Raw genomic sequence first — 26,664 nt, forward strand, 5'->3', positions numbered from 1 at the left:
TGGTGTTTTAAAAGGCATAGTGGCAAAACCTTTTATTGAAATGGGGGTCATGGAGTAAGATTAGGCAACTAAAATATGAGGAGGTTTATTAGCAGGTCTTTATTTATAATATAGGCTGAAGCAATCATTACAATGTAGAAGGGTAACACAGTTAACAGCAATTTTTTATTTATAGCAATTCAGAACAAAAAAGCATGAGGAGAGAGGTCAACTCTCAGTACAAACTAGCAACTAAACCACAATAACTTACCATTAGAAACATCTTTTCCTTTAAAAAACGGTGACACTGCTTTTACAATAGGCAAGGAACACACACCAAAAAAAAATTAAACCCAACAGAATGATTCAAAGTGGTTTGTTACACCCTAAACATTGAATTTTGGCAACAGTTTTGATAATAAAATTTTAAACCAAGAGTAAATCCTAGTGTTTAAAGAACTAAAGAGGAGCTGCACTTCTTGAGTACAGCTGGGTTTTTAAAAAAAATGTTTTGTATGCATACCTTTTGGATCCAATCCATCAGGAATTTCTCCTGCCCAAGCCCCACAAAAACTAACGGGAATTATACAAGAGTACTGCTGAGCCCTTGTGAAATGCCAGCTGATTTCAACATGAAGCTTGCCAGGAGATGATTGTGACCCCCTGCATCCATTTTAGTCCAATTACTGTTTTCCCCGCCCCACCTTAGTTTAGTGATGGGGAAAAGATCTTGAAGCATCATTTGCAGAACGCATCCGCTATTTCATCAAGATTGGGTGGGCTTAATTATACCAGAGGCACTACTTGATTTAATGTATGTTTCGAAGTAATAAGGAGCTTGTTTTTCATCAAAGGAGAGCTTTATCAATTAAAGATCATGCTTTTTTTTCCCTTGTGTTTTTTGTTTTGCTTCTGAAGCCATAACTTAAAAAAGTGTTAAGCAACCACAGCAGTGTAAATGTATATAGAACACAGTGACTATAACAGTTTTACAATACGTCTCACATCCAATGCAGTTATGTATTTAAAGCATAAGAGGTTATGTAGGCAAGATGGCAGCCAATAGGAGTCTCAAGAATGTCCGTGGAGGAGTAGGTGTGTGAGCATACGCCCAAATGAGCTCCTCCCGCTGTAGGGGCTACTTCTCTGCAACCACCAACACGCAGGTCTGTTGATCCGTTAATTCCGCTTGCGTTGCCCATATAGAGATAAGGCAGACGGTATTCGTTTAGACTGCAGAATGCTTTAAAAGAAAAAGACACAACCCACAAAACTGAAGCACACCCGTGGTGCACGAGTGATGCACGTTTTCTACCGACCCCATGAAATGGATTATAATCACAGCAATTTTCATGTTAAGAAAAGAGAAGGAAAAAAACCCCCACCTATAAATTTATTAACAGCTTTCCTAAAATTCGTTGCTAAGAAGTCTCTTTAAAAAAAAAAGGTCACCCCCCCGTAACCCCTGTAATAAATAAAAAAAGCAAAGCTGTGTGCCCGTTCCCTCCCGCACTCCCCCAAAGTTTTTAGCATTTATGAAAAAAGCCAACCCAAAATGTCACTTAAGAGAAGGAAAAACAGGCCCCTTACGATAAACGTTTCTCATTTCATCAGAATTCTCAGCTGGTTCCCCATCAGATCAAGTTGTTTCCTCAAAACTAGTGGGGTGTTTGCTGTTTGTTTGTTAAGCTGCCCAGCCTGCTGAGCATAGCCAGTTTAATGAGAAGTTTTTAACTAAGAACTCCCTGGTAAATCTCCCCATCACAACCCTTTTCAAGTCTACGCATTTCTTTCTCTCCACTTCTTCGTTACTGTCCCCTAACAAAAGAAAAAAGAAAAAAAACGAGACAACGCGAAGGGAGAAAACAAAAAAAAGTTCTTAAGTCTAACCTGGCTTAAGATGGCATGACTTGACAAAAGTTGTTGCTTGTGCAGTCCTGAAGACAAGGGTGGGGTGGAATAATACAAATTATGATTATTAAAAAGAATAGTCCACAGAGGTTCTTTCTTAGGCAGGAGATCTTAAGGAGCCTTGACAATTTTTAATGGGAGAGGCTAAACACAGGAGGTGTTCCTAGTGTAAAGCGCCCATATACTTCCTACATAAACAAACACTGCAATCCAATATGGCTTATTCGGACGCATGTATCTTGAAGCTACCGCTAAGCTACTTTTGTGCAACAGTAAAGTCCCTCCCCTTTTCCTATCCCCTAAATACTAACCAATTACAGGCTCTCCCCCTCTCTCTCTTCCACTATATATTGCTTTAATCAATCAGCTGCTGTTTCCTGCCTTTCAAACATAAAAAAAGTCACTGTACTTCAGCGAGGACCTGTTTCTTGCCATGTCCTTCGTACGTTAAAAAACAAAAGCTGGTTTTCGCATCCTTCTCATGACAAGGTGCTTTGCAAAAAAAATACAAAATAAAAATTCCCAGGGAGAGCGAGAATGCATTACTACTACTCTCTCCATGCCGAAGTTTAAGCTACTTGATCTTCTTTGCACGCATGTAAAACTTTTTTTTCCTTTTGTTTTGTACAAAGTGTTTATAAAAAAGTTACACAGGATTTGGCACCTTCAGGGGGGAAAAAATCAAAAAGGAAACTCAGGTTAAAAATGTGCAGGAAAAAAATAATAATCAGCAGTATTTACAAAAAAATTTAAAAATAAAAATATCAGAAAGAGGCTGTGCCTTAAGCGATTTCGTTTGCAGGTCCCCTCCCTCCTCCCACCCCCGCTGCCCTCCATTTTAAAGAACGTTTCCAGCTGCTTTGCTAATGAGCATCCTGCAAATTCTGATTGTACAGTGGAATGGACAGACAGACGGTTTCATCAGGTAGTCTCTGTTAAGCTGGTCAACTGGCAGTGGTCCAGCGTCTAGGAAATGCGGGGCGCTGAGCGGTCATTTGTGGTGGTCTTCTTCAGCTTCACGCCCCGGCGAATCGCATTGAGCATGTCTTCGCCTTGCGGGGCCTCTCCCAGATTCTGGTCCCCCGATTGAGGCACCGGCTGGCATGGGGGAGCAGTCATGTTGGGGCTCTCCCTTTCTCCGGGCTCTCCTTCCCTTTCCCCGGCTGCCTGTCTCTGCTCCTCTCCGGCACTCGGCTTCTGGCTCACAGCGGGAGGGTTGGCGGGTGCCTGACCGCTCCACGGCAAGGCTGCACCGACTCCAACCGAATTGCCGCCTCCGGCCTCTGGGCTTTGCTCAGGGCTTTCTTCAGCCGCGCTTGGCACACTGGGCAGCCCCCCCGGCATGTCTGGGACGGTTGGCGTCTTGACCGGAATCACGGGCGTCTTGATGGGTATCGGCCCTGCCCCTATGGTCCCACGCCGGACCGTCGGTTTGGTGGAAGGGGTCCGCCGGATGGTCGCCACGCCGGGAGTCACCAGCACAGGCCCAAGGGTGGTGGGGAGGCCTGCGGTGGACGCAGGGCGCTTGGCGTGAAACATGCGGCGGTACGACTGGCTGATGTCGCTGTTTCTCGGAATAGTTGAAGACTTGTCAAATTCCTGCTGCTCCGGCTCTTGGTCCCCGCTGACGGAGAAATAGTCGTAGTCCGAAACTGGGGGTGGAAAAAGGCAAGTCAGGAAACTACGACTCTTCAACTGCTGCGAGCTTTTATTTCACTGCCGCTAACTGCAGCAGGATGAGCAAAATTTACACAGGAGGCTTGGTCTGCTCAGAATTGAGTACAGTGGTACCTCGGGTTAAGAACTTTGCTTCAGGATGAGAACAGAAATCGTGCTACAGCGGCAGGCCCCATTAGCTAAAGTGTTACCTCAGGTTAAGAACGGTTTCAGGTTAAGAACAAACCTCCAGAATGAATTAAGTTCTTAACCTGAGGTACCAATGTACAGCGGTACCTTGGTTGTCAAACTTAATCCATTCCAGGAGTCTGTTCGACTCTGGGAACCGTTCGGAAACCAAGGCGCAGCTTCCGATTGGCTGCAGTAGCTTCCTGCAGTCAAGTGTAAGCTGCGTCGGAAGTTCAGCTTCCAAAAAACGTTCACAAACCGGAACACATAATTCTGGGTTTGTGGCGTTCGGGAGCCAAGCCATTCGAGAACCAAGGTGCCACTGTATATGTAACTTTTCCAGAGTTAATGCTGAATACATTACTCCTGGCAAATAAGCCACGGTAACTGCTAGAGGGATATGAAATTTCGTGTCCTGGGCTTTTAGACTCTTCTACCCATGTCCTATCTGAAACCAAAGGGACATATTGGTTGTCAGATGTGAAATAACAACGTCCTTTTCAGCTCTCCTTACTACAGTGGTGCCTCACAAGACGAAAAGAATCCGTTCTGTGATTCTCTTCATCTAGCGTTTTTTTCGTCTTGCGAAGCAAGCCCATTGACGGATTAGCGGATTAGCGCTATTAGCGGCTTTTAGTGGCTTATCTGCTGATCGGATCAGCTGATAAGCGGCTTAACGGCTTAGAAAAAGGGGGGGGACCAGCAGGAACTCGCAAGACATTGTCGTCTTGCGAAGCAAGCCCATAGGGAATTCGTTTTGCGAAGCACCTCCAAAACGGAAAACTCTTTCGTCTAGCGAGTTTTCCGTCTTGCGAGGCATTCGTCTTGCGGGGCACCACTGTACCATCTCTTCAACGCATGATGAGCCTTTGTAAAATGCACAAAGTCTGCAGCATGCAGAAAGCTTGAGAGGTGCAGCAACTTTCTTGGCTTGGCCGTTCCAAAGAAGCAAAAAATGGACACGCACATTGCTTACCTTGCGAGGGGATGGTGTCCTCTGAGCAGCAAGGTGTGGTTGTTTGGGTGCTGTAGCCGCTGGAACACTGCAGGGAATCCCGGCTGCTCCTCTGGGTGTCCAGCTGCAGCCCTCGAGTCAGAGCCAGAGCTAGCTCTTCGCAGGCCTCCATCTCCTCTCCTTGCTAAAAAGACAAGAGAGGCCTCTTGTTAGGATTGCGGAACAGGGATAGCTAGGGTCATAGAATCATAGAGTTGGAAGAGACCACAAGGGCCATTGAGTCCAACCCCCTGCCAAGCAGGAAACACCATCAGAGCACTCCTGACATATGGCTGTCAAGCCTCTGCTTAAAGACCTCCAAAGGAGGAGACTCCACCACACTCCTTGGCAGCAAATTCCACTGTCAAACAGCTCTTACTGTCAGGAAGTTCTTCCTAATGTTTAGGTGGAATCTTCTTTCTTGTAGTTTGGATCCATTGCTCCGTGTCCCCAAGGGCCTCTTGCTGTGACGACCCCTTCCGCACAAAGCAGATTATTACAACATTATTCCCGTTAGATGATCAGACCAACCAAAACGTCACAAAGTACTGTATTTTTCGCTCCATAAGACACATTTTTTTCTTCCTAAAAAGTAAGGGGAAATGTCTGTGCATCTTATGGAGCGAATGTGTGGTCCCTGGAGCCAAATTACCCAGGGGCAAAAACCAGATCATGCTTCTTCTTCTTCTTCTTCTTTTGAAAGAGAGAGGTAGGTGTTGAAACAAAGCCGCTGATCGTTTGCCGATCGGGGAGAGAGATAAGGGACGCTAGAGGTAAAGACAGCAAACTTGCAAAGGGGGGGAAACAGGAAGACTAAAGCAATAAGGAGAGAAATTAGAAGAAAAGGAGGAGCAAAAAACTGCTCCAGGTAAGGAAAAGACACTACGGCAAACAAGAGGGAAGGGAGTGTTGAAAGGAAACAGCTGATCGGGGGGATCAGGAGAGAGATGAGGGACGCTAGCAGAGGCTGCCTGGGAGGGGGAAGGTAAAAGCCCATGGATCCTCAGGATTTTTACATTGGGTCACCATTAGATCACATAGCATGTCCATGGGTACACCCCGCACCAAAAAAATCACGTATCCACTGTTTCCTGAGGCTGCAATGGTACAAAACTGTGGTTACAAAGCATGGATCCACATGGATTTGCAGGATTTTTGCATTGGGCTACCCCAAACTCACCATCAGATCACATGTCTGTGGCCACAGCATGAACCAGAAAAAATCATACATCCACTGTTTCATTCAGAGTATTTTTCTTCTTGTTTTCCTGCTCTAAAAACTAGGTGCGTGTTATGGTCAGGTGCATGTTATGGGGCGAAAAATACGGTAAGTGTTCAAGCTCTGCAAGTAAGCGCAACGGTAAGAGCTGTCCGACAGTGGAGCAGGCTCTCTCAGGAGGATGTGGGCTCCTCCTTCCTTGTTTTAAGCAGAGGTTGGATGGCCATCTGTCACGGATGCTTTAGCCAAGATTCCAAGATTGCAGAGGGCTGGAGTGGGTGACCTTTGGGACCCTTCCAACTCTACGATTCTATGATAAGCAGTAAATGTTTGTGCAACTCAGAAGACCATTGGGGCTCAGTTGGGCCCATTTGGTACTGGATGAACAGGTCTACTGGGGACACAACAAAGAACAACCGAGTCTCACCCTTGGGGCAGCCGACACAGTCATGCTCCGAGGTCTCTGAGCTTCCTCGGTGGCCAGAGCTGGTCCACTCTGTGCTCCCCCGGCGGGGTCTCCTTCTCGTTTTTCCTTCCGGCGTTGCAAAGTATTTACCAAGGGCTGGTCATAAGGACCTGGCTTAGCCCAATCCTAGAGAAAAAATCCCATTAGTCAAAAGTTTACGCAGATTGCATATTCTCTGCAAAGATACGTGCTGGGCTCTCTGCTTTTTATTAAAGGAACGTCACCAGTCTTAAGATGTTGTTTTTCTGAACTCATGTACAGCTTTGCCTTCAAAGCAAGGCACAGGCCAGGTTGACTCCATTGCAGGAGCAACAGCACAGCAGTGAGTCAGTGACTGGTGTAATGATCTCAGCTTCCTAAGCGATGGCTTAGGAAGCTGAGGATGAGAGTCCCTCCCCCCCCCAAAAAAAACCCTTGATCTGTTCTGGGGTTTCTCCCAACCCTCTAGAGCAGACAGGGGAGGAAATGCAGCGGAAGGAAGTCAACTTTGTTGGCTCCAATTGCTAGGATTTCATAAAACCTTGGTTTTCCTAAGCCTATTTTAATATATAGCTGGGGAAATCTCCATTTTGAGGAATAAGCTGCCAACACACAAAGGCCCTTTCCAAATGGCTGAAGGAGGAAATAATTGGGTTTTTTAAAAAAATTATTTTACAGCCACACTGATAAAAATACAGCGCCAGAAACATGGCGTCATTTTAATGTGATTGGGCCAATGGGTGGGAGGGTTTGGGGGACAGGATAGCAATGCACAGCTGTTCAACGGAGAGGCAACAGACATTAAAAACGCTGCAGAGAACTGGAAGAATGAAACATCTGTGCTTCCTGTCCCCCTCCCCACAAATGTGTAACTTCAAAAGCTACCCCAGGTAACAAACCATCACAATTTCCCCATAAATAGATAATGTTCAGGCTTATTTGTTAAGGGCAAGATCAAACCTCCTTGACCCTAATTTGAAGTAAGGGGGATGTTCTAATACAAATGTCCCTGGGAAGGCAGTTGTAAGCGTTACTGAGATAAATATGTGAGGAACTTTAAACATCTGAAAAGTGCCAAGGATTTCCACTAAAGGGAAGAGTCCTTGCTATGGGTATCAGCCTTGCAACCAGATCTTGCTTGGAGACAAAGCAGGACTGATATATTAAGCTCCCTTAAGATGTAAGGGAGAGAATAAACTGGCAGGCTATTTCTCTCTCTCAAGTTTTTACTTCTATGCAGGTCTGGAGATCTATTAGCAAGAGCTGAACCTCCCCAGCCTTCCTCCAATCAAGTAAATACCCTGCTTCTGTAAATAGCATGGAGCTCCTACTTATTCACACAAAGTAAATATTAGCGGGTAGGTGGGGGTGCCACTTCATATGAAGGCCTTTTAAAAATCACTTTGTCGGTGAATATTCATTTAATAAGACAAAAGTACTTTAAGTTCAAATGTAAACTCAGCCCAGTGCATTGTTACGTCGTTTAGATGAGGGCAGTTTCTCATGCCATGTTTTGAACCCATGTAAGGTACCCAAATCCAAAAGCACACCATTTCTGAAAGGTGCACCTGGGTGTTAATTCGCCACGTACCCCTTTAAAATAAGCAGAAACACTCCTGCTTTGGTCAACTCCTGGTGTGTATTTCAGAAAGGGAAGTACACAGGTAGGCACCTTTCAAAACCAAAATAGCATGCAAGTGTCTGGGTCTCATATCTGCACCCTCGTTCCCAACAGATTCTCAGGCCAGACAGACAAATAATGCGTTGCCCGGGGCACTGCAGATACATTTCTTCCCTTCTTCCTTCCCAACAAATGTGCTCCTTTCAAAGCAATCTAGAAACCTAGTAAACTGACTCATTTGACACCAACTGTACATTAGGCAAATGTAACTGATGTAGTCTTCAAGCAGGAAGACTTCATGTGTGTGCACATGGTAAAAAGAATAACGTAAGTTACACTAGGGAGTGATTGTCCCAGCAAGTTTTTCCAGGGGTGAAGCTGTGAATGAGAGCCAACAGGAAATGCAAGGCCCTGTTCAAGGGATCTCCCCTGGAAAAGATACCATGAGCAACTTTAGTGTTAATTTTAACATAGGGTTAGGGAACCTCCAGTCTATGGGCCAATCCTGGCCTGCAGGGTCAGCTTCCTAAGAAAGGGGTTTGCACGGAAAGCCCTGCTAAAAGGAGGAAAAACCCTTTTGTTTTAGCAGTACTTTATTAGGTGCTTTGAAGTCGCAACTTTGGGCCTTCAAAGCACCTGACACCCAATGTCATTGTGAGGTCAGTTGATTGACAAGTTGGCAACCCTGGCCACCTGTCAAATTTGGCTCTCGAGTCCAATCCTGATGAGGAACAGGGCCTGTTAAACGAAAAAGATTCCCTACTTCTTAACTTTATTAATAAGAGGCACACCCTCAATTAGGTCCTATCAAACTGTTATCCAGAGAGCACCAACGGTTAACCTAGAACCATCCCAAAGTCTCAGTGTGCTGCACAGTTCGGAAAGCTGTTGAAATGCTTGTTCAGATAACACCGATTTCTTTCTTTTGAAGTTCTTGATTTATGGGAGTAGGAGCTAAGGGAGACTCCCTCGTCAGATCACAGAATTCGGAATAGTATTACGAGCTGGGGTGGGGCAGAGAAATCGACTGAGAATTAAATGAGATTCCAGAAGCAACAACTTGCAGTAGAGTTGGGGAGTGGGAAATGGAAAGGAGAATGGGTGACAGAAACAAACAAAAAAAAGAAACACAAACCTTCCAGCTAGGGATCTTAGATGATGGTAACATGCCTGGCCCAATGGTGTAATAATGAGCGCAGTCTGGAAGGAGGGTGGTGGAATAGGAAGCCCGGGTCCATGCGTGGGAGACAGGCGGGAAATGAGGGGAAGGGCCTGCACCAACGGAAGCTAAAGATGGGCCACTGGACAAACTACAGTGATAATACCCATTAGACAACTGGAAACAAAACAAAACAAAAAGGGGAAAAAAGAGGAGAGAAATTAATATAAATAGGACAAAATATGGGGGTGGGGTACAAGGTGAATCAGGCATGCATTGCTGGGAGTCAAGGGGAAATACCCCATGGAGATTTGAGAACTGTTCGCAACTCAACACCCCATACAGTGCTGGATCATGCTTTGTTAATGCTACTCAAATATGCATCGCCGTTCAAAAACCAAAACATCCATTTTCAGGGGCTGAACAGCTTTAGGGTGCTCTGTTAGAGAGGCAGCCTTTTTGGGGGGGACGGGAAGTTAACCTCCCAGCGTTGGCCAGTGTTATGCATGCCGGATAAACACAATACGGAGTTTGGATGCTCTCGTTCCTTGAGGGACAATCGCGAGTTTCGCTCAGATTCTGAAAGCAATGGGGTGCGATCTTTCCAAAGCTGTTAATACGCCTCCTGGGTTAGTATTTTCACAGCGCGTTCAAGTGAGAAGCAGCAGCAGCAGCAGCAGCAGCTCACCCTCAGAAAATGACATGTTCTAGGAACAACATAATGAAAGGGGATGGAAGGAATTGGGGGCGTTTCCAGATGAGAATGGACCCCAATTTAAAATCACTCGCTCCGGTGGAGATCGGAAATTATCCCCAAATTATTATTTTACTTGAAAATGCCAGTAAGATTTACGCATGCCAGGGGGCATCTGATTTTAAAAAGAGAATCTGAGATTGTGCATGATTGGAGGTGATGAGTAGACCACATGAAGATTTTGGCTTCGCATTATTAGAAAAGCTCCCTAGAGCCAATCCCATTGCATTGACCAAAGTGGTTCTGTCGTGGGCTAACGGTTATGAACACAGCCACGACATGCCACAGACTGCACTGCAAAATGCCTGGCAAATGGTTTTGTGAATGCTCCAACTTGCGTTACCATCACTGTTGAACAATCTCCACTTCCAGAACGTGGCAGGCAGGGACTCACAAAGCCAGTTACTGCACCCAAAGAGGTGGCAACTGTGCGTTAAAAGCAACCGTGCTGCTGGAAGCATGAGGCAGATTTTCCTGCTGCATTCAACTCATTCAGTTGGATCATGTGCGGGGAACTTTCAGCTCTCTAGATGTTGCGAAGCTACAACTCCCCGTCACCCACAAGCATGGCCAATGACTAAGGGTGATGAACGATGTAGTTCAGAGCAACAGCCGGAGGTCCAAAGAGTTCCCCGTACCCAATTTCGATCCTTTATGCCGTGATGGTATCCAAACTTTTTAGGGCCTTCAAAGCACCTGACACCTAACGTCAGATCTGATGAAGTGAGGGCCGTGAGGGCTGACCAACCTATTTTTAGGATTGAGTTGTTGAGGGTTTTTTAGGATTTTACCCAGGAAATAGGAAATAAACTAAGAAACTGCCGCAGGGGCCCTATTAAACCAGCCCCTGCGGGCCTGTTTAGGCCCCCGAAACGGACTTTGGACATGCCTGCTATGGGTTTCCATTCTCATCCTCTCATTTGCACTCAGGAGAACTATTTCGGGCCTGTGTGTCTCAGAGCCCGGGGAGGATCAAAGAACATGTCTTAGAGACGAAGCCTTTTTCACCTTCTCTGTGGAGGCCCAAGCCCCCATGGTAGAGCCTGAGCTGACTGACGTGGGGGAGCTGCACTCGCTGACTGACTGGCAGGTTTCAGAGGCTTCCGAGGAGGCAGAGCTGGACGAATTCTGCTGGGTTAAAAAAATAGCGGCAACCATGACACGGCAAGGAACAGCAAAGGAGAGGAAAGACAAGCCAACAGGAGAACAAAAACCCAACAAAGCACAGAGGAACGAATACATTCACAGGAGGAGGAAGAGGAGAGAAGCAGAGTGTTAGGAGATCAGAGCAAAAATTCGATCGTTATGAACGTAGCCGAAAGCCTTCAACGCTGCAAGAGGGACAAAAGCAACAAGGTCCTAAATGGCAGAGCATTTGCTGCTTTCTAAAAAGAAGCAAACGTCTATGATGCCACGTGCCAACTCCCCGCTGAGATTTCAGTTTCAATCGAAAGGGCTGAGGCAATGGCGCCTTCAGAACCGCCTCGGAGCAGATCAGCGGAGCGCTGAAGCCAACAGCAGCAGCACCAAAACGCAAAGGCCCTCCAGCCGTGCCTTGCCTTTGGAGGCTGGTAGTTGGGAAAATCTAGGCAGGGGTGCCTAGGGAAAAGCCTGTATCTGGAAACCCCACACGGATTTGTCAAGAACTGGGCCAGCAGCGGGAGACCAGCTGCTGTGCACAAAACTTTCTTGAGAAAGTAAATCCATATTTACCAGGCAGACATTTTCCATGTGGATTCCTTCACGGGAAGTTGTTCGAAGCTACCCCAATGTTTCCATACGGCCTTACGTGAGGGGTGCTGGTGGTCAGAGAGTCCACTCACAGAGAGTCCTCGGCCCAGTATACCTGAAGGAGCGTCTCCACCCCCATCTTTCTGCCCGGACACTGATGTCCAGCGCCGAGGGCCTTCTGGCGGTTCCCTCATTGCGAGAAGCAAAGCTACAGGGAACCAGGCAGAGGGCCTTCTCGGTAGTGGCGCCCTCCCTGTGGAACTTCCTCCCATCAGATGTCAAAGAGATAAACAACTACCTGACATTTAGAAGACATCTGAAGGCAGCCCTGTTCAGGGAAGTTTTTAATGTGTGACATTTTAATGTATTTTTAATCTTTATTGGAAGCTGCCCAGAGCGGCTGGGGAAACCCAGCCAGATGGGCGGGGTACAAATAATAAATTACTATTACTAGGGTTTCTGACCTCAGTCTCCCTGTGCTGTCCGTATGTCTGTACTATCCTCCCCAAATTAGTGTTGAGACATCTGGAGAGTTGTGAGAATCTCAACATTGAAACAATAAATTGACGCTCTTCCTGTTGTGCCATAGATCACCTAAATCCAATCTTTTCCTGGGATTCTCTGCTCTTCAGCTCAAACCTACAAACCACACATTCCAGTGCTTTTAGTTTGGCCCAGATAGCTCTGTTGGCCATAGGGTGGTGCTGATAAAGTGAGGTCCGATCCTTTGTCTGCATTGCAGGGGGCTGGAACTAGATGATTCTCAGGGTCCCTTCCAATTCTATGAGGAGCAGAGTGGGAAACCTGTGGCCCTCCAGATGTTGCTGGACTACAGCTCCCATCATTCCTGGGCCACTGGCTGATGGGAACTGGGGCTCCACCTCACCTAGAGGGCCACATGTTCCCCCTCCCCCAGCCCTGCTACAGAGTGACCCACATCAATGAGATAGCAGTGGGCTAAAAATGTATACAACAGGAGCAAAAGGCATGCACCCCCATGGAGGTGTAGGCATGCAAGGCAAGCCTTCAGCAAAGAATCGAAACAACAACCCTATTAAGCATATGCAAATACAACAATCTGCTCTACATATTCCAAGCACAGAATTTGAGGTTTCTTCGCCCAGAACGGAGACTCTTTGCTTTGTACGGGTGCACAATATCTGCGCTTCTACAGGGGGACGTCGCCCCTTACAGTGGTACCTCGGGTTACGGCCTTAATTTGTTCCAGAGGTCCGTTCTTAACCTGAAACCGTTCTTAACCTGAGGTACTACTTTAGCTAATGGGGCCTCCCGCTGCCATTGTGCGATTTCTGTTCTCATCCTGAGGTAAAGTTCTTAACCCGAGGTACTACTTCTAGGTTAACGGAGTTTGTAACCCAAAGTGTTTGTAACCCGAGGTACCACTGTACTTTGGAACGCAGGCTAGATTTTTGAAATGGACAGACCTAGATCAGTCACCCTTGTTTGTAGGCTGCACATGCGGAGAGGTGCAGGGCTGAAAGAAACTCTCATATAAACCAGGGCCTACACAAAGCAGGCCCTGTTTCTCCCACCCATATGTAACAAAATAAGGGTGGGCGGATTGCAAAAGCAAGTCCTACTCATGGAGGTGATTATAAGAGATGCAATTCATACTACAGGCTTGTACATGAGGGCTTAAACCCACTGCCTGCAAAACGTTTACACACTTTTATAAGACATACAGGCAAGACTATTTCTGACTCTCCCTGTGGAAAAAACCCTCCTCTGTCTTTCTTGCTAGTTTAAGCCTCCCAAGTGACTATCTGACTATGCTATGGGGTAATTTGGATACGCACCAAGCCAAATTGCCTCCTTTCACCCAACCCCCTAAATTCCATGGCGCGAGAAGTTGCAACAACTGCCCATTGCGTTCTTTTGTCCCTCAGCAACAGAGAACGGAACTCACACAAAACGGGCCGCTAAAAACACATAAAAAGCATCAACAGAGAAAGCAGAACACCACTTTCATCTATGGCTTTATCGCAAGAATCAACATTCTGCTTTCAAACGATGACCCGCAGCAGCGCGAGGTTATTTTCTCTGTCTTGCGAATAAAAACTCCAAGATGAAAGCCCGCCAGTTGGTTAAAACACACAACACATTAAACGGTTTTCTGGGTTCTGCCTGCATGAGTAGCAGGACATTCAAGCAAGTCTGAAATATCCAGGGCATAAAAATGATCCCTTTTATCCTCTCGCTGAAATGATGCTATGGACATCTCTCTCTGTCTCTCTTTAGATCAGCAGTGGGGGGTTCCTCTATTCATTAGCACATTAAGAACGGGAATTTCTCCCCACTGAGCAACAGCTTCTTTATATTCAGAAATCCACATGGAGCTAAGGTCACATGGAGAGGTCCAACTTGTGACCAGCTCCAAAACACATCATAGTTCCAAGAATTTAGTGACTCAAAAACCTGGATCGCTTACAACTGTGGTGGACCAAAACCCAATTGTGTGCTGGATCTCTTCATAAAAGCTAATACCATGCAGAACCCACCTTGCAAAATAAACAATGCGTTGCACAGTAAGACAACTGATGGTCTGGGCCATTTCACACATTACGCAAAGTCCATGCCAGTTACGCTGCTGGCAACAGACTCAGCTTTGGCTAATCACTGATTAGTGTACCTGTGAGATACAGGTGTCGCTGTGCGATACAGATGTTTGCAAACATACCTGATTTGCGTTCACATTCATTTTAGATCTTGGCTTAAGGTGTACACTAAACACGTCAGCATGTGAAGTGCTCTTTAATGTGGGCTGAATGTGGACCTGTGGACCCTGTAACTAAAGAACTCCTAGTTGGAATAGTTCCAAGTCTTTTCCAAGGGGAGTGTGGCATAGTGCTCCCTGAAGCATTTTGGTTCACTGGGCATGCAGGGAAAATTGCATGTCTGAATGCAACACTTTTGTTAAATATCCCAGCATCACACGCAAAGGCAGCTGTTCAGGGAGAAGGCTTCCAGCCTAGCCTTTTCCCGTCCCTGCTAACTTTGCACCAAGAGATTTTACAACAAGCCCTAAGCGTGGTCTCAAAACAAGCCGTTTCTGTCAGGTATCTAAAGCAACGCCACATTCTACTTCCTGAACATATGAGATCTGCTCTCAGAAGTGCTCTCATATCCTGTAAATATGGAATTATTACCCAGGGGTTTTTTTGTGTGTTTTGTTTTTTTACTATTTTCACTTCAACTTAAGTTGCTGTACACCTCTTTTGTAGAGCTTGAAATTTAATGGAAGGAAGGGAAACATTTCTGGGGTAAGCTTTGGGGCATCAAATAGCTTGGGATGGGGTGGTACAAAATAGGGGAATAATTATGGCTGAGCCACCAGGATGGTACAAAATAGGGGAATAATTATGGCTGAGCCACCAGGAGGCAGCTGTCAGATCACTGAACATTGACTGCAAGAATTCGCATAGCAAATGGGAGGAAGGTTCTAAACTTGAGTTGCAGGATGGCAGAATCCATGGGATACTGATTAAAATTTGCATCACTGGAAGCAGTTGTTTATAGTTTCTCTTGTTATCGTCAACCACAGGTAAAATTAACACGGCACCACCACCCTGTTTGCAGCCCCCAGATATCTGGAGCGCATCAGGCGGGAGGGAGACAGGGGAGAGGGAGTGCTAGGGAGGACATACCCTGACAGCTCGCATGTGCATTTCTCTTGTGATCAACTCGATGTGAAAGACAAGACGGGAAGATGCAAACATCTTTCCTGTAATCTGTGAAAGGGCCCCGCATTTTAGCCTTTGGCTGCAGCGGCAGGAGGCAATTGCTGGGTTTACCTCTTGGCAACTGCAAGCCAGGCTTAAGACACGATTTGCGATGGGTGAGAATTAGAAAGTAGCAGTAGTCTGCCCAATAAAGCAGGGGTGGGGAATTTCAGGCCTGGGGGCCAAATGTGACCTCCCAGGACTCTCTATCCAGCACATTAGACTCTATCCAGGTCACACTCCTTGCCACCCCCTTCACTGGTCCTATTTCACACCCTCCTTGTGTGTTTTGTGCCTGGCTAGAAGGTGCCCTTGACCTCTTGCTTTTCCTGAATGGATGAGAGAGAAGAGGTCTGTAATCATGTAGCCTATCTGTTGTTGTTGTTTAGTCATACAATGGAAATGATTACATATACTCAACCCACTTTGGCCTCTCGCCCCACCCACCACTGACACGTGGCCCCCATTAAGTCCCTCAGAAGGCATAGCGGCCCTTGGGCTGGAAAAATATTCCCTACTCCTGCAGTAGAGTAATGCAGCAGGCAGACAACCAAATAACCCAAAGCAGAAGCCACAAAAAGCACAATGAGCACAGAAGCCCTTGGAGATCTTGGGGGAGAAACGGAAGGTGCTACATGCGGGGGCAGCCGCTGCTCCCTAGGCATACCTGGTTGAGGGCCTCTGGCGGCATGGGGGATGGCGACTTGGACTGGAAAGCGTCCTGGGACATGAAGCCGGAGTCGTGCGAGGACACGCTGGACAGCCTCATCGGCGCTTGCTGGGGCAGGTTGGAGCTGCGGTAGCGATAGTGTGAACTGGGTGAGTGAGAGTGTGAGCCGCTTGACCGTGAGTCACTACTGTTTACACTGTTCAGACTGCTGTGAGATACAAAAGGAAGAGAGACGAGGGCGGAGGGGGAGGGGGGAAGAGAAACAAAAAAAAGGGGGGGAGGGGGAAGAGACCGCACAGGACAATTAACATTCCATGGTTCTCCAGCAGGGCATGCAGCACAAAGAATAAAATAAATAAATGGCACAACTAGCGGAAGGAAACTGGTAAGAGTCGCAAGGAACTGCAGTATCCTTAGGAATCGGATGGAAAATGGCAAATCGACAGCATCGAGTGGTACTAGAAAGCGGCAATGAACAAGTCAGGGGCTGTTTCTGCAAAGGAAGAAGTTCCTACAGCAGACCAGGCAGGAAAGCGGGAGGGAGCTGGTTCCCCACCCCACCCCAGGCTACCAGCATGGAACGAAACGGCTGACAACTGGGGAGGAAGCTGGGATAGCTTGGGTCAACTTGAACGTTTGTTGCACGAGTGGAACGACTTCTGCTCATGCAACAAAACTTCCCTTTCTCCTCTCACGCCACCCCAATCTGCTGCAGAGGGCTAGGGGCAACCTCAGAGCCGATCTGAAGGGGTAGGAGCACAGGAGGAGGAAGAGGAAGTTCCACTGTGTGAATGGAAGGTCTGCAAGAGCACTGACTCTGCTGGACACAATTCCATTGTAGGCTAGGGGTATATTTGAAATGCTGCATTGGATTAGGCTGCCTCAAGGCGCCCGAGGTAAGAAATCCCATCAGCACCCGAACAAAAAGCTAACCAGCATGTGGAACGTCCTACTGAGAGATTCCCTTTGCAAGTGAATGGGAGTGGTAGCAAAACCACTACTGCACTCGGGTACAGATCCCGGTACTCAATGGGACTGGAATAGGAGAGACTTCTGGCAGACTATGCACCGTGGACTGGACCTGCCTTGCCTCTCAATTTTGCTGATGCAAGCAGTGGCCTCACTCTGCTCCTGAGGTTGTCGTGTCCCTTCCTCTCATAGCACGCCCTATCGCCAGAAAAGGCACCCTCCCTTGGGGTTAAAAGTCTGCAGCAGAATTTTAAAATTTTAAGGCAGAAGAGGGGTTTCACTGCTAACCCAAGAGGGCTGGCTATTTTCTCCTTTAAGCTTCTATTTACATAATACTATCAACTGTTGGGCTCAACCACATGAAGACAGCAGGAGATCTTTGATGGGGGTCTCCTGAGGATTCCCTTTAAGCAATAAATAGAGCTGGCAATCTGCTTTGCGGGAGACAAGAGGCTACACGGTCCCATTGCCTGTGGAGATGATGGTCATGTGAATCTCCCACCATCTTGCCTAGTTTATCTGCTGGGATTGTACGGCCAGCCATTTTCCTTGTTAAGGATATTGCATTTTGAAAAGCCTGGGCTTACCGCTGTCAATAGAAATATCTATAGATCTCCTGTCTATAGATACTGTATGTATGCATGCACAGACAGCTCACTACGCAGGGAAATGCAAGGGGCATCTTGGTCTACCATGCCGTAGGGTGCTTCAGCTCTCCAATCCATGTGATTCGGAAGGCAAATTTGTTAAAAATAATGACAATAATAATAGCATTTAAGGCTAAAAAGAAATGCAGGAGCAAGGAACATACAGCAGAACGTCTTCCTTTTGGTGGAGAAAAGGAGAGAATTAGACACCGGTGTGCCTGGCAAGGAGTGAGGGAGAAGGAGGAGATGCATGCTGCCAAACTGTTTTAGCAGAGAGAAAACAGTTTTCATGGAAGAGGTCAAAGGGGGATCTAGATGCTCAAAACACGCAAAAATAAAAAAGTTAACTCTTTTTTTCTGAACTGCATTTCATCAGTACTGAACAGTAAAGTACTACCGAATAATTTTCAGTAAAGAATTTTACTCAAAGAAGTTGGAAGAGAAACGGGAGGCATCCAAGCAGTTTATGCCACTGAGAAATTAAGCCTGCTGTACGATTGAACAATTGTATAAACATTTACAATGTATGTGGGTTCATGAGACAGTGGCAAAGAATACCAGACCCCGAATCGACAACTGGATGGTCAGTGGCCAGTTTACCTTTGATGTTTTTTCAGAGCCTCTTTGTATGGCTGTCATAACAACGCTCAACAATTCTATTTCACTCTATCAATAGCATCTCAAGAAGGAGATGATCACAAAGAGTAGACAAATCATTATTTTACAAAATTCAGATGTACCCCCAGATTCAACCATCTTAAAACACCATTATGTTGATGTGAGTCAAGACTAAAAGCTCACTGCCCGCGAATGGGTTGGGGAGAACATTTTGTCGCAGCGTGGAGAAGATTGTGATTTCTAGACAAGGGTCTGAGAGGTTCTCCTTTTGTCCTGCTGCTTTTGACTGCTTGCCGCTGAATCGGAACAAACATCAATCTGCAGAAAACCTAATTAACATTTGTGCCGATTCAGCAGTAAACCACAGGTTTTCCTGGGGAAAGCGGCAGGACAAAAGAAAAACATGTTTAGAAATCACGGGATAAATGGCGCATGTGGCTGAGCCCTCAAAAGGTGTTGGATCTCATCAGTGCCTGGATGAACACTGAGTGGTCCTTCCTAGGTGCTTCAAACATCCTAGAGGAAAGAGCAGGATCCAAGCATATAAATAAATAAAGGGCATTTATTAGCGTAAAACATTGGGTTCCCATAGAAACAGATCATGTGCCTTTTCTGCTTACCTGCACACACTGGATTTTCTTGACATGGTGGTACTGGGAGATGATGGAGGAGTCTGATAGGACCAGCCATAATCAGAGCCTTTCAAATCTAGAATTACCTGGAGAATCAGGAGATAGCCATGCATGGTTATTTACACCAGTGAATTGGTCATTGGTGGCTTGAAACTAGCTAGCTGCTGTCAGGTCAACCAATCCTATCAGGGCATCAAGTTAAGCATATCCTACTAACACCGCAGCACACTTATTTCTAACATTACGGACTTGTTATTATCACGGTCCTTCAGTCTTTCCCTTTCTTGAAGCACACGTTTCTCAGAGCCCTCCATACCAGCAAAACCCTTACAAAACACAACCAGTTTTATTCAAGATTCTGCCAACCATATTCCAAGTGCTGCTTGCTGAAATCTAGTGAAGCTACACTGTCACTTCCTCAACCCAGTGCCCTCCAGATTTTGTTGGGACTACAGCTCCCAACATCCCCGGCCTGTACGACCAACAGTCATGGATGATGGGAGTTGTAGTCCAACAACATCTAGGGGGAACCAGGCTGGGAAAAAATTGACATAGATTAAGGTCAAGGGCACAGTCTACTGGGAAGTTCTCCTCCTGAAGCCCCCACAGCCGGCCACCCCAAGAGGAGCTAGGCAAGGATGTTACCATGTTCTTGGGCAGCTGTCAATCATATCGATAGTGCTTGCATGGGGAAGATTTTTCAATGTGTCATTGTCCTAAGCTTTTGCACATATATGGAATTCTACCATTTGGGAGTTGAGTCAACACAGTAAACCGAACAGATTAGCCCTTCCTCAGTCAAACTAACCTGCTCACTTGATGGCGGCAGCTTGTGAGGGTCCATAGTGAGGCTTTTCAGGTCTTCTGAGATGGTCTGCAGGTGAGTTATTTCGCCCAGCATTGATATTTCCTCTTCCTGGAAGATTAAAAAACAACAACAGAAAATCAGCACTGGCCGTGTTACTGAGTTCTATGCAATTTGGGTCAACTTCAACAAACTAACTGCTTCATCTTACTAAGTCAAGGCATAAGCACCACTCACTTCTTTAAACAGTAAAGAAAAAAGCCTCATCACTTTCTTTTTTTATATAATATTTTTTATTACATTTTCCGTTTTACAATTTAAAATACTCATTTAAACATCCCTAAAATATCAGTGACTTCCCGGCTTCTCTTTCTGTGATTCATTTTGCCTATCATAAATCCCTGCATATTTTACAAGAACAAGAATACATTCAGTATTCCATTATTGCACCCTTCAAAACTTATTTACACTGTTGAATTGATCTTAATGCAGCCAACATTTTCAAGGGTACACAGTTCCCTCTCCCCATATATTCAATAAACGTTTTCCAATCTTCTCTAAACATATGTTCTTCTTGTTCTCTTATTCTATATGTTTGCAAGCTGCACATATTCTGTCAGCTTAAGTTGCCATTCTTCTATACTTGGGACCTCGCTCACTTTCCATTTTGGGGCTAACAAAACACAGGCCACAGTAGTGGCATACATAAATAACCCTTTCTGACACCTGGGAATTTCGGGCTCAAAACATGCTTTGTGGAAGCAATGGGGGAAAGGCTCAAAACAAAACTCACAATCACAGGCCGCAGCATGGAGATGAATGAGCAGAATCTGCCGCGTTCCTCAATCAGGGCTTTCCTAACAGCCTGTTTCTCTGTTTCTTCAAGAAGTAGGTATTTATCGTTCACGTCCTGTAAGGCGCTGTCTAGCTGAGGTTGGATGTCTCCTCTACCTAATTCACAACGGAAAAAAGCAAAGGTGGTTATAGGCTGAAGCTACTCCCAAGGAAGCCCATAAACATTTGTACGGCTTTGGCTATATCTGGGCTCACGTCAAGCGTGTTCACACGGCTAGTCACTACATGCCGTCAACTCCCTTGTCGATCCATCTCAATGGGAGTGAATCTGCCTTGAATAAGCTGAATTTGCGGCTTAAATCAAGGAGTCTAGCACACCTCCTTTGAGACAAAGGGGAGGGAATATTAACAAAGAAAATACAGTTCTTATATTTTACAGTTTTAAGAACAGGCTACACACATAAGGAGAAGAGGTTAAGCTTTCACAGAGCGGTCAAATGTTGTATTTCATCAAATACATAACAGAAGATGGAACAATTCCAGCTACATCGACACAGACTGGTGGTCTGCCCCACTTTTTTTCAGGATACCCTGGGAATCATTACCAGCTTATTTGGGGTTCCTTTAACAAGAAGATCAGTAATGGTAGGCAAACCTAGCTTGCGCCATAACAGATTTATAGAATTATGCATGGAGAAAGTGGTTGGAGGAAGCTTTCTCTCCCTCTGATACAAGTCTAGAACCTGGAGCCGTCCAATGAAACAACAGTGGGCGATTCAGGAAAGACTAAAAGAAGCATTTTTCCCCGCATAGTGCACTGCCAGTTTATGGAATTCACTTACAGAAGGGCGTAGCAAAGGCCACCAACAGAGATGGCTTCCAACTGCCCTCTATGAATTTGCCTATCAGTGGGGCCAGTAGTCATGGGGGGTGCATGCTACTCTCAGGAACATAGGCAGCCTGTGTTTGTACCACTTGCTGGGGCGACACAAATGGGACACTGTTGTTGAGCGCATGTCCTACTTATGGGCCTCCCAAGGCTACTGTGGTGGAGAGGACACGAGATTAGGTGAGCCTTTGGTCTGACCCAGCAAGGGTCTTCTGATGACGACGGCTTGCCTACCGATTACCAATCTCCTCGTATAATATGCATTACCTAGGGCACTATTCGTTTATACAGAGGAACAATGAGCCCCGCAAGGCCTGCCCAATGCGCTGCATGGGATGCAGAAAGCTGCCTCACACCAGCTCACTGTATTTGCAGTATTGCCCGTTTTGACTGGCAGCGACTCATTTGACAGATGTCTTTCTCGCCGCCTGCTCTCTCATCTGTTCAACTGGAGACGCCAAGGTTATATATACGGCCATGCAGCTTATAACATGCCCTGAAGGAGTCTAGGGGACAGGTGTTCTCTTGGCCAGCAAACTGAAAATGGTTCCGTAAAAAGGTAGGAAGGCGGGTTTAGAGGACAGATCAACGGTTGTGCAACACCAACTCCCTTGTCCCGGGACTCCCAGGACTTGCCAGTTCGGTAAGAACCTGGCTGAGTCCCACCAAAGTTTAGTGAAGGATGTCAGGTCCAGGAGAAGCAGAAGAGGTTACTTACCCACCCCAGTTTAAAGCCAATCCAGTTTCACAAGCAAAAGTTAAAGGGGGTAACAGGAGTTGGTGTGTGTATATACAAACTTTTCACGTAAAGGTATCAGGGAGGAAATCAGTTTCACAAAGGAAATAGGGAACTTGCTTCAATTCAAGCCACCGGGTTACAAACAAACAAGGATATTGGCTTTCAAATGTATGCACAGCTCTCATCTCCTGCCAAACTCACCACCATATTGTGCATCCGCCCCCCACAATCTTAAGTATATTTTAAAAATTCCCCAGAAAAATATTGAACCGTTAAGGTACAGCCTGGTATCCAAGTTGATGTGCTTCATTGGCAAAAGTGACCACAAAAAGGCACCCATAAAACTGAAGCTGGCATGAGACTGCAGCTGACAGAAGCAGTACATTTATTTGCCTTCAGGGTTTGGGGACTTCGTCGGAACATCAAAGTATATGTGTCGCAAAGAAAACCAACAGCCTGGGAGCTAGCTCAGAAAGCTTACTAAGGTAAGACACTAGTTTATACCCCCCGCAAAAGTCCACCTTGACTTAAATGTGGCTGTTCACAGCCAGCCAATTCTACACACAAAAAGCTTGTTCTGTAGCAAATAACATGTGTGTAGAAAATGCTACTGCAAAAAATGGAAGTGTTTAGCAGGTACAGCAGAAATTCAGTTACAGACTAGTAGTCTTTGTGAGACCAAGACTCACAGGACACAAATCACCTCAACAGTTGGTGCTGCTAAGCAGATTTTGCTGGCCCCTCCAACTCTCATAAGCCCCAGCCAGAATGGCCAATGGTCAAGGTTGACGTGAGTTGCATTCCAACAAAATTTGAGGGCATTAGTTGGGAAAAGATGTAATATGGGGCCAACCCTGCCGTCTTGGCTCTCAGCCAGCGCTAGATCGATTAAGGTCCAAGATGGAAATCATGGTCTTCAATCCCATGTGTGATGCAAGAGTGCTACCCTTTAGGTTCCTTTAGGTTCGCCGCCAACCATGCCTCCATCTCCTCTTCAAGAATGACCATTTACATGGCTTCATCCCAACGGGAGGAAGGCAGAGTTTATGCTGCGAATATCCCCTCACCATGAACACATTTTTAACCTCCGCCCCACTGAAGGCTACTAGCAGGATCGGAGATGTGCGCCACAAGGACATACCGGCCATTATTTTAACTGCAGGAAGAAATTAAAGAGCTCAGACTCCAGTGTGTTGCCTGTTAAGTGTCTGGCTACTCAAGTGCAACTGTGCATGGCAGAAGCTTTTGTGTTCGTAATTCAGACACTAAATCGGAATTAAGCGCCTTGGACAGACTTCTGTAAGTGCTGAGAGGTGCCATATGAGAGCAGCTAGGATCTCACTGAAGCAGAAAGCTAAAACCTATGGTCTACCTCAGCCCTCTGCTATATAGGAGGCATGCTAGGAAGATACCAGCCTCAATATCATCCCAGTAGCTACATATTGGGGTGCTCTCAAACCTTGCTCTGCAACGCCCCTTGGTAGCGCAAGTCTTAGACCAGGGGTCAGCAAGGGTTACCTCGCCTGGGCCAGTTCACTCCAGCAGAGATCCCTCCATGGGCGCCTGCAATTTCCGGCATCTGCGCAGACACGATTTCCGGCGCCGCAGAAGCGAGTCCCTGGGCAGCTCGGTTTGGGGGCAGCTCCCCGTGGGCCACTTGTGGCCCGTGGGCCTTAGGTTGCTAACCCCTGTCTTAGACTTTCTCTTTACTCACCTGCCACAGCATGAAGACCATGAAAATAACAGGAGTCATCTTTTTCTGAATGAACATTCATATATTTGAATCTCGATCGGGGAACAATCCATTCATAAATTATTAGTAGTATAATTGCACACTACCTACATTTTACTACACAGGTAATGTTGCATGCGTGCGTTCTCTTCGCATTTTGTTTACCTCATATGGAAATAGACGTTGACTGGAATCTTGTTTTATTTAATTTTGTTAGCTCGGTGATTAGGGCCTTTGGGGGGAGGAAATGTGATGTAGACCGGAAGTACTTCTGAATGTTGAGCAACTCTGATATATGAGTGGATTCTTCCTTCTGTTCAAATATATGAATGTTCATTCAGAAAAAAATGACTCCTGTTATTTTCGTGGTTGTTTAGATTTCTAAGTGTCTAACGGTTGCCCTGGTGACACTATCTTTTGTCACATTGCATTTCGCTATGCTATCACCACCTTCCCTGTTGTGTTGTTACGGTATAAAGACGAGAACAGAAACAGCCTCTCTCTCAAACACATTCACACTGTGAGTTTCACAGAAAGGTTGCTTCATCAGTGCGCGCACACAGCACTGCATGAATCTCATTCCATTAAAAAAGATCACAACCACGACCACCAGCCTCCTCCCTCCTCAAACTCACATTTTCCTTGAAAGCTTGGGTGTAACCCCTTAATCCTCAGGGCCAATTGGCAACCTACCGTATTTTTCGCCCTATAGGACGCACCTTTTCCCCTCCAAAAATGAAGGGGAAATGTGTGTGCGTCCTATGGAGCGAATGAAGGCTTTCGCTGAAGCCTGGAGAGCGAGAGGCGTCGGTGCGCACCGACCCCTCTCGCTCTCCAGGCTTCAGGAAGCTATCCGCAAGCCTTGCGAGCCGGTGGGAGTTCCCCCGGGCTCGCATGGCCAGCAGCCTGCAGCCCGAAGCACGGGGCGCCGTCCGGAGGATGCCCTGTGCTTCGCGCAGGTGTCTGCAAGCCTTGCGAGCCCGGGAGGAGTTCCCACGGGCTCGCAAGGCTTGCGGATAGCAGCCTGTTCTGGGGGCTGGGGCACCCGAGCCCCGCGGCTGGGGGGGGGGATAACATTTTTTAATTCATTCCCCCCCCCCGAGAAAACGAGGTGCGTCCTATGGGCCAGTGCACCCTATAGGACGAAAAATACAGTATATCCAAGTCTAAGAAGATATAGGGGCACTTGCTCCCCCTTCATCCGTTGCTTACATTTATCTCTCCTTCACCTCCCCCTATTGTCTTTCCCACTATTAAAATTTAGACAGGTAATACTCCTTGATGTTTGCTGTACTCCATCATCCATCAACCCCAACCAGCATGGACCCATGGCCAGGGACTATGGGATTTCCCTGATGCAAACGTACTGAAGATCACAACATTCGAGGATAAAACAAAAGTCATTTTCTACTCCCAACAGCCTGACTTGTCAGTTATCTCTAACTGAAAACCTCATTTTGAAACCACGTATTTCTACCCATTCTCAACACACCAAACTCATATATTTGTTATCAATCAGGGCATAACATGCAAGTGATTTTTTTTTAAGGGTATGTTTTAGGGTCAAGGGGTTACAAACATGGGAATTTAGGCTCTAGACTTTAAAAAGATGTTTTGAATAGGCACATATATTTGAAATCATCCTGTTGAGAGATCGCAAGCAAGTTTTCGAAAATGGAATAAATTTGATGGTGTCGCCATTCTAACCGCAGGTCTCTTGGACACCTAAGCCCAGCACACTTGGATAAGTCTACTCAGTTCCACCCCCCTCAAAGGAGTCAAGGATGGTGGCCCAGGAGCTCCTAAATTGTGGAACTCCCTCCGCAGAGAGGTGTGTCTGTCACCTTAAGTTGTACAGCTTTCACCTTATGGTGAAGACGTACCTCAGCCATTGAAAATGAATGTATTTGGCTTCCCACCTCTTTGGCTGAATTTGTATCGCTCTGCTCCTTTTGTAATGGTTTCATCTGTTTTTATTTTCGTTGTATTTTCTACAGCTGCAAACTGCCCCAGGACCTTATGGTGATGGGTGGGTAAAAAAAATCTTATAAAATAAATACTGCTCAACTCCTTTACATCAATTTGCTTATAATTTGGTGACATCAATCTGGTAGTAAGAATTGAGCTGTGATTTTGAGTCAAGTATTCCAGCTTTTTCCTAGGCTATTAAGATGTGAAGCTCATTTTCCTGCATACCCTGGAAAAGGTAGTAAAATGGGAGAGCTGAATGCCTCAAGTCAGGTCTAGAAAATAACTTGGCCACATATCATCATGATGCCCAGAAATCTGAGAAGTGTTTTGAGGGCACAGCTTGTACTTAAATAATTTAATGCCAGTAAAGGTAAAGGTAAAGGGACCCCTGACCATTAGGTCCAGTTGTGACTGACTCTGGGGTTGCGGCGCTCATCTCGCTTTATTGGCCGAGGGAGCCGGCATACAGCTTCTGGGTCATGTGGCCAGCATGACTAAGCCGCTTCTGGCAAACCAGAGCAGCGCACAGAAACGCCTTTTACCTTCCCGCCAGAGCCATACCTATTTATCTACTTGCCCTTCGTGCTTTCAAACTGCTAGGCTGGCAGGAGCAGGGACCGAGCAACGGGAGCTCATCCCGTTGCAGGGATTCGAACCGCCAACCTAATATTTTTCCAAACCTAGTGCATCACTATGGATTTCATGTAGCATCTGGCTGAGAAGACATCTGCTCTCGAGTGTCGAGGCCAAAATATGTAGGAGTTTTAAATTCGAAATTAAAGTCTAGGCAGCTAGTATG

General features: G+C 46.3%; 1 protein-coding gene across 23 annotated transcripts in view; it reads right to left on the reverse strand.

Annotated features, from left to right (window-relative positions):
• Positions 1-76: 76 nt before the first annotated feature.
• MTSS1 (MTSS I-BAR domain containing 1) overlaps positions 77-26,664 on the reverse strand; it is a 150,259-nt gene continuing 123,671 nt past the window's right edge. For 2 of the 23 annotated variants that reach the window (XM_082235592.1, XM_082235593.1), the window contains 9 exons: positions 20,533-20,690; positions 19,743-19,850; positions 18,923-19,020; positions 16,066-16,192; positions 10,936-11,055; positions 9,150-9,350; positions 6,376-6,540; positions 4,703-4,874; positions 77-3,542 (listed from right to left, as the gene is read on the reverse strand). In XM_082235592.1, coding sequence (XP_082091718.1) covers positions 2,857-3,542; positions 4,703-4,874; positions 6,376-6,540; positions 9,150-9,350; positions 10,936-11,055; positions 16,066-16,192; positions 18,923-19,020; positions 19,743-19,850; positions 20,533-20,690 — 1,835 coding nt within the window. In that variant the 3' untranslated portion in view covers positions 77-2,856. Of the gene's footprint in view, positions 3,543-4,702; positions 4,875-6,375; positions 6,541-9,149; positions 9,351-10,935; positions 11,059-16,065; positions 16,277-18,922; positions 19,021-19,742; positions 19,851-20,532; positions 20,691-26,664 lie in introns of all 23 variants that reach the window. The other 21 variants (XM_082235609.1, XM_082235591.1, XM_082235602.1 and 18 more) reach the window with 17 other exon arrangements.

The sequence above is a fragment of the Podarcis vaucheri genome (assembly GCF_965113315.1).
Source record: "Podarcis vaucheri genome assembly, chromosome: 8".
Classification (NCBI taxonomy): Eukaryota; Metazoa; Chordata; class Lepidosauria; order Squamata; family Lacertidae; genus Podarcis; species Podarcis vaucheri.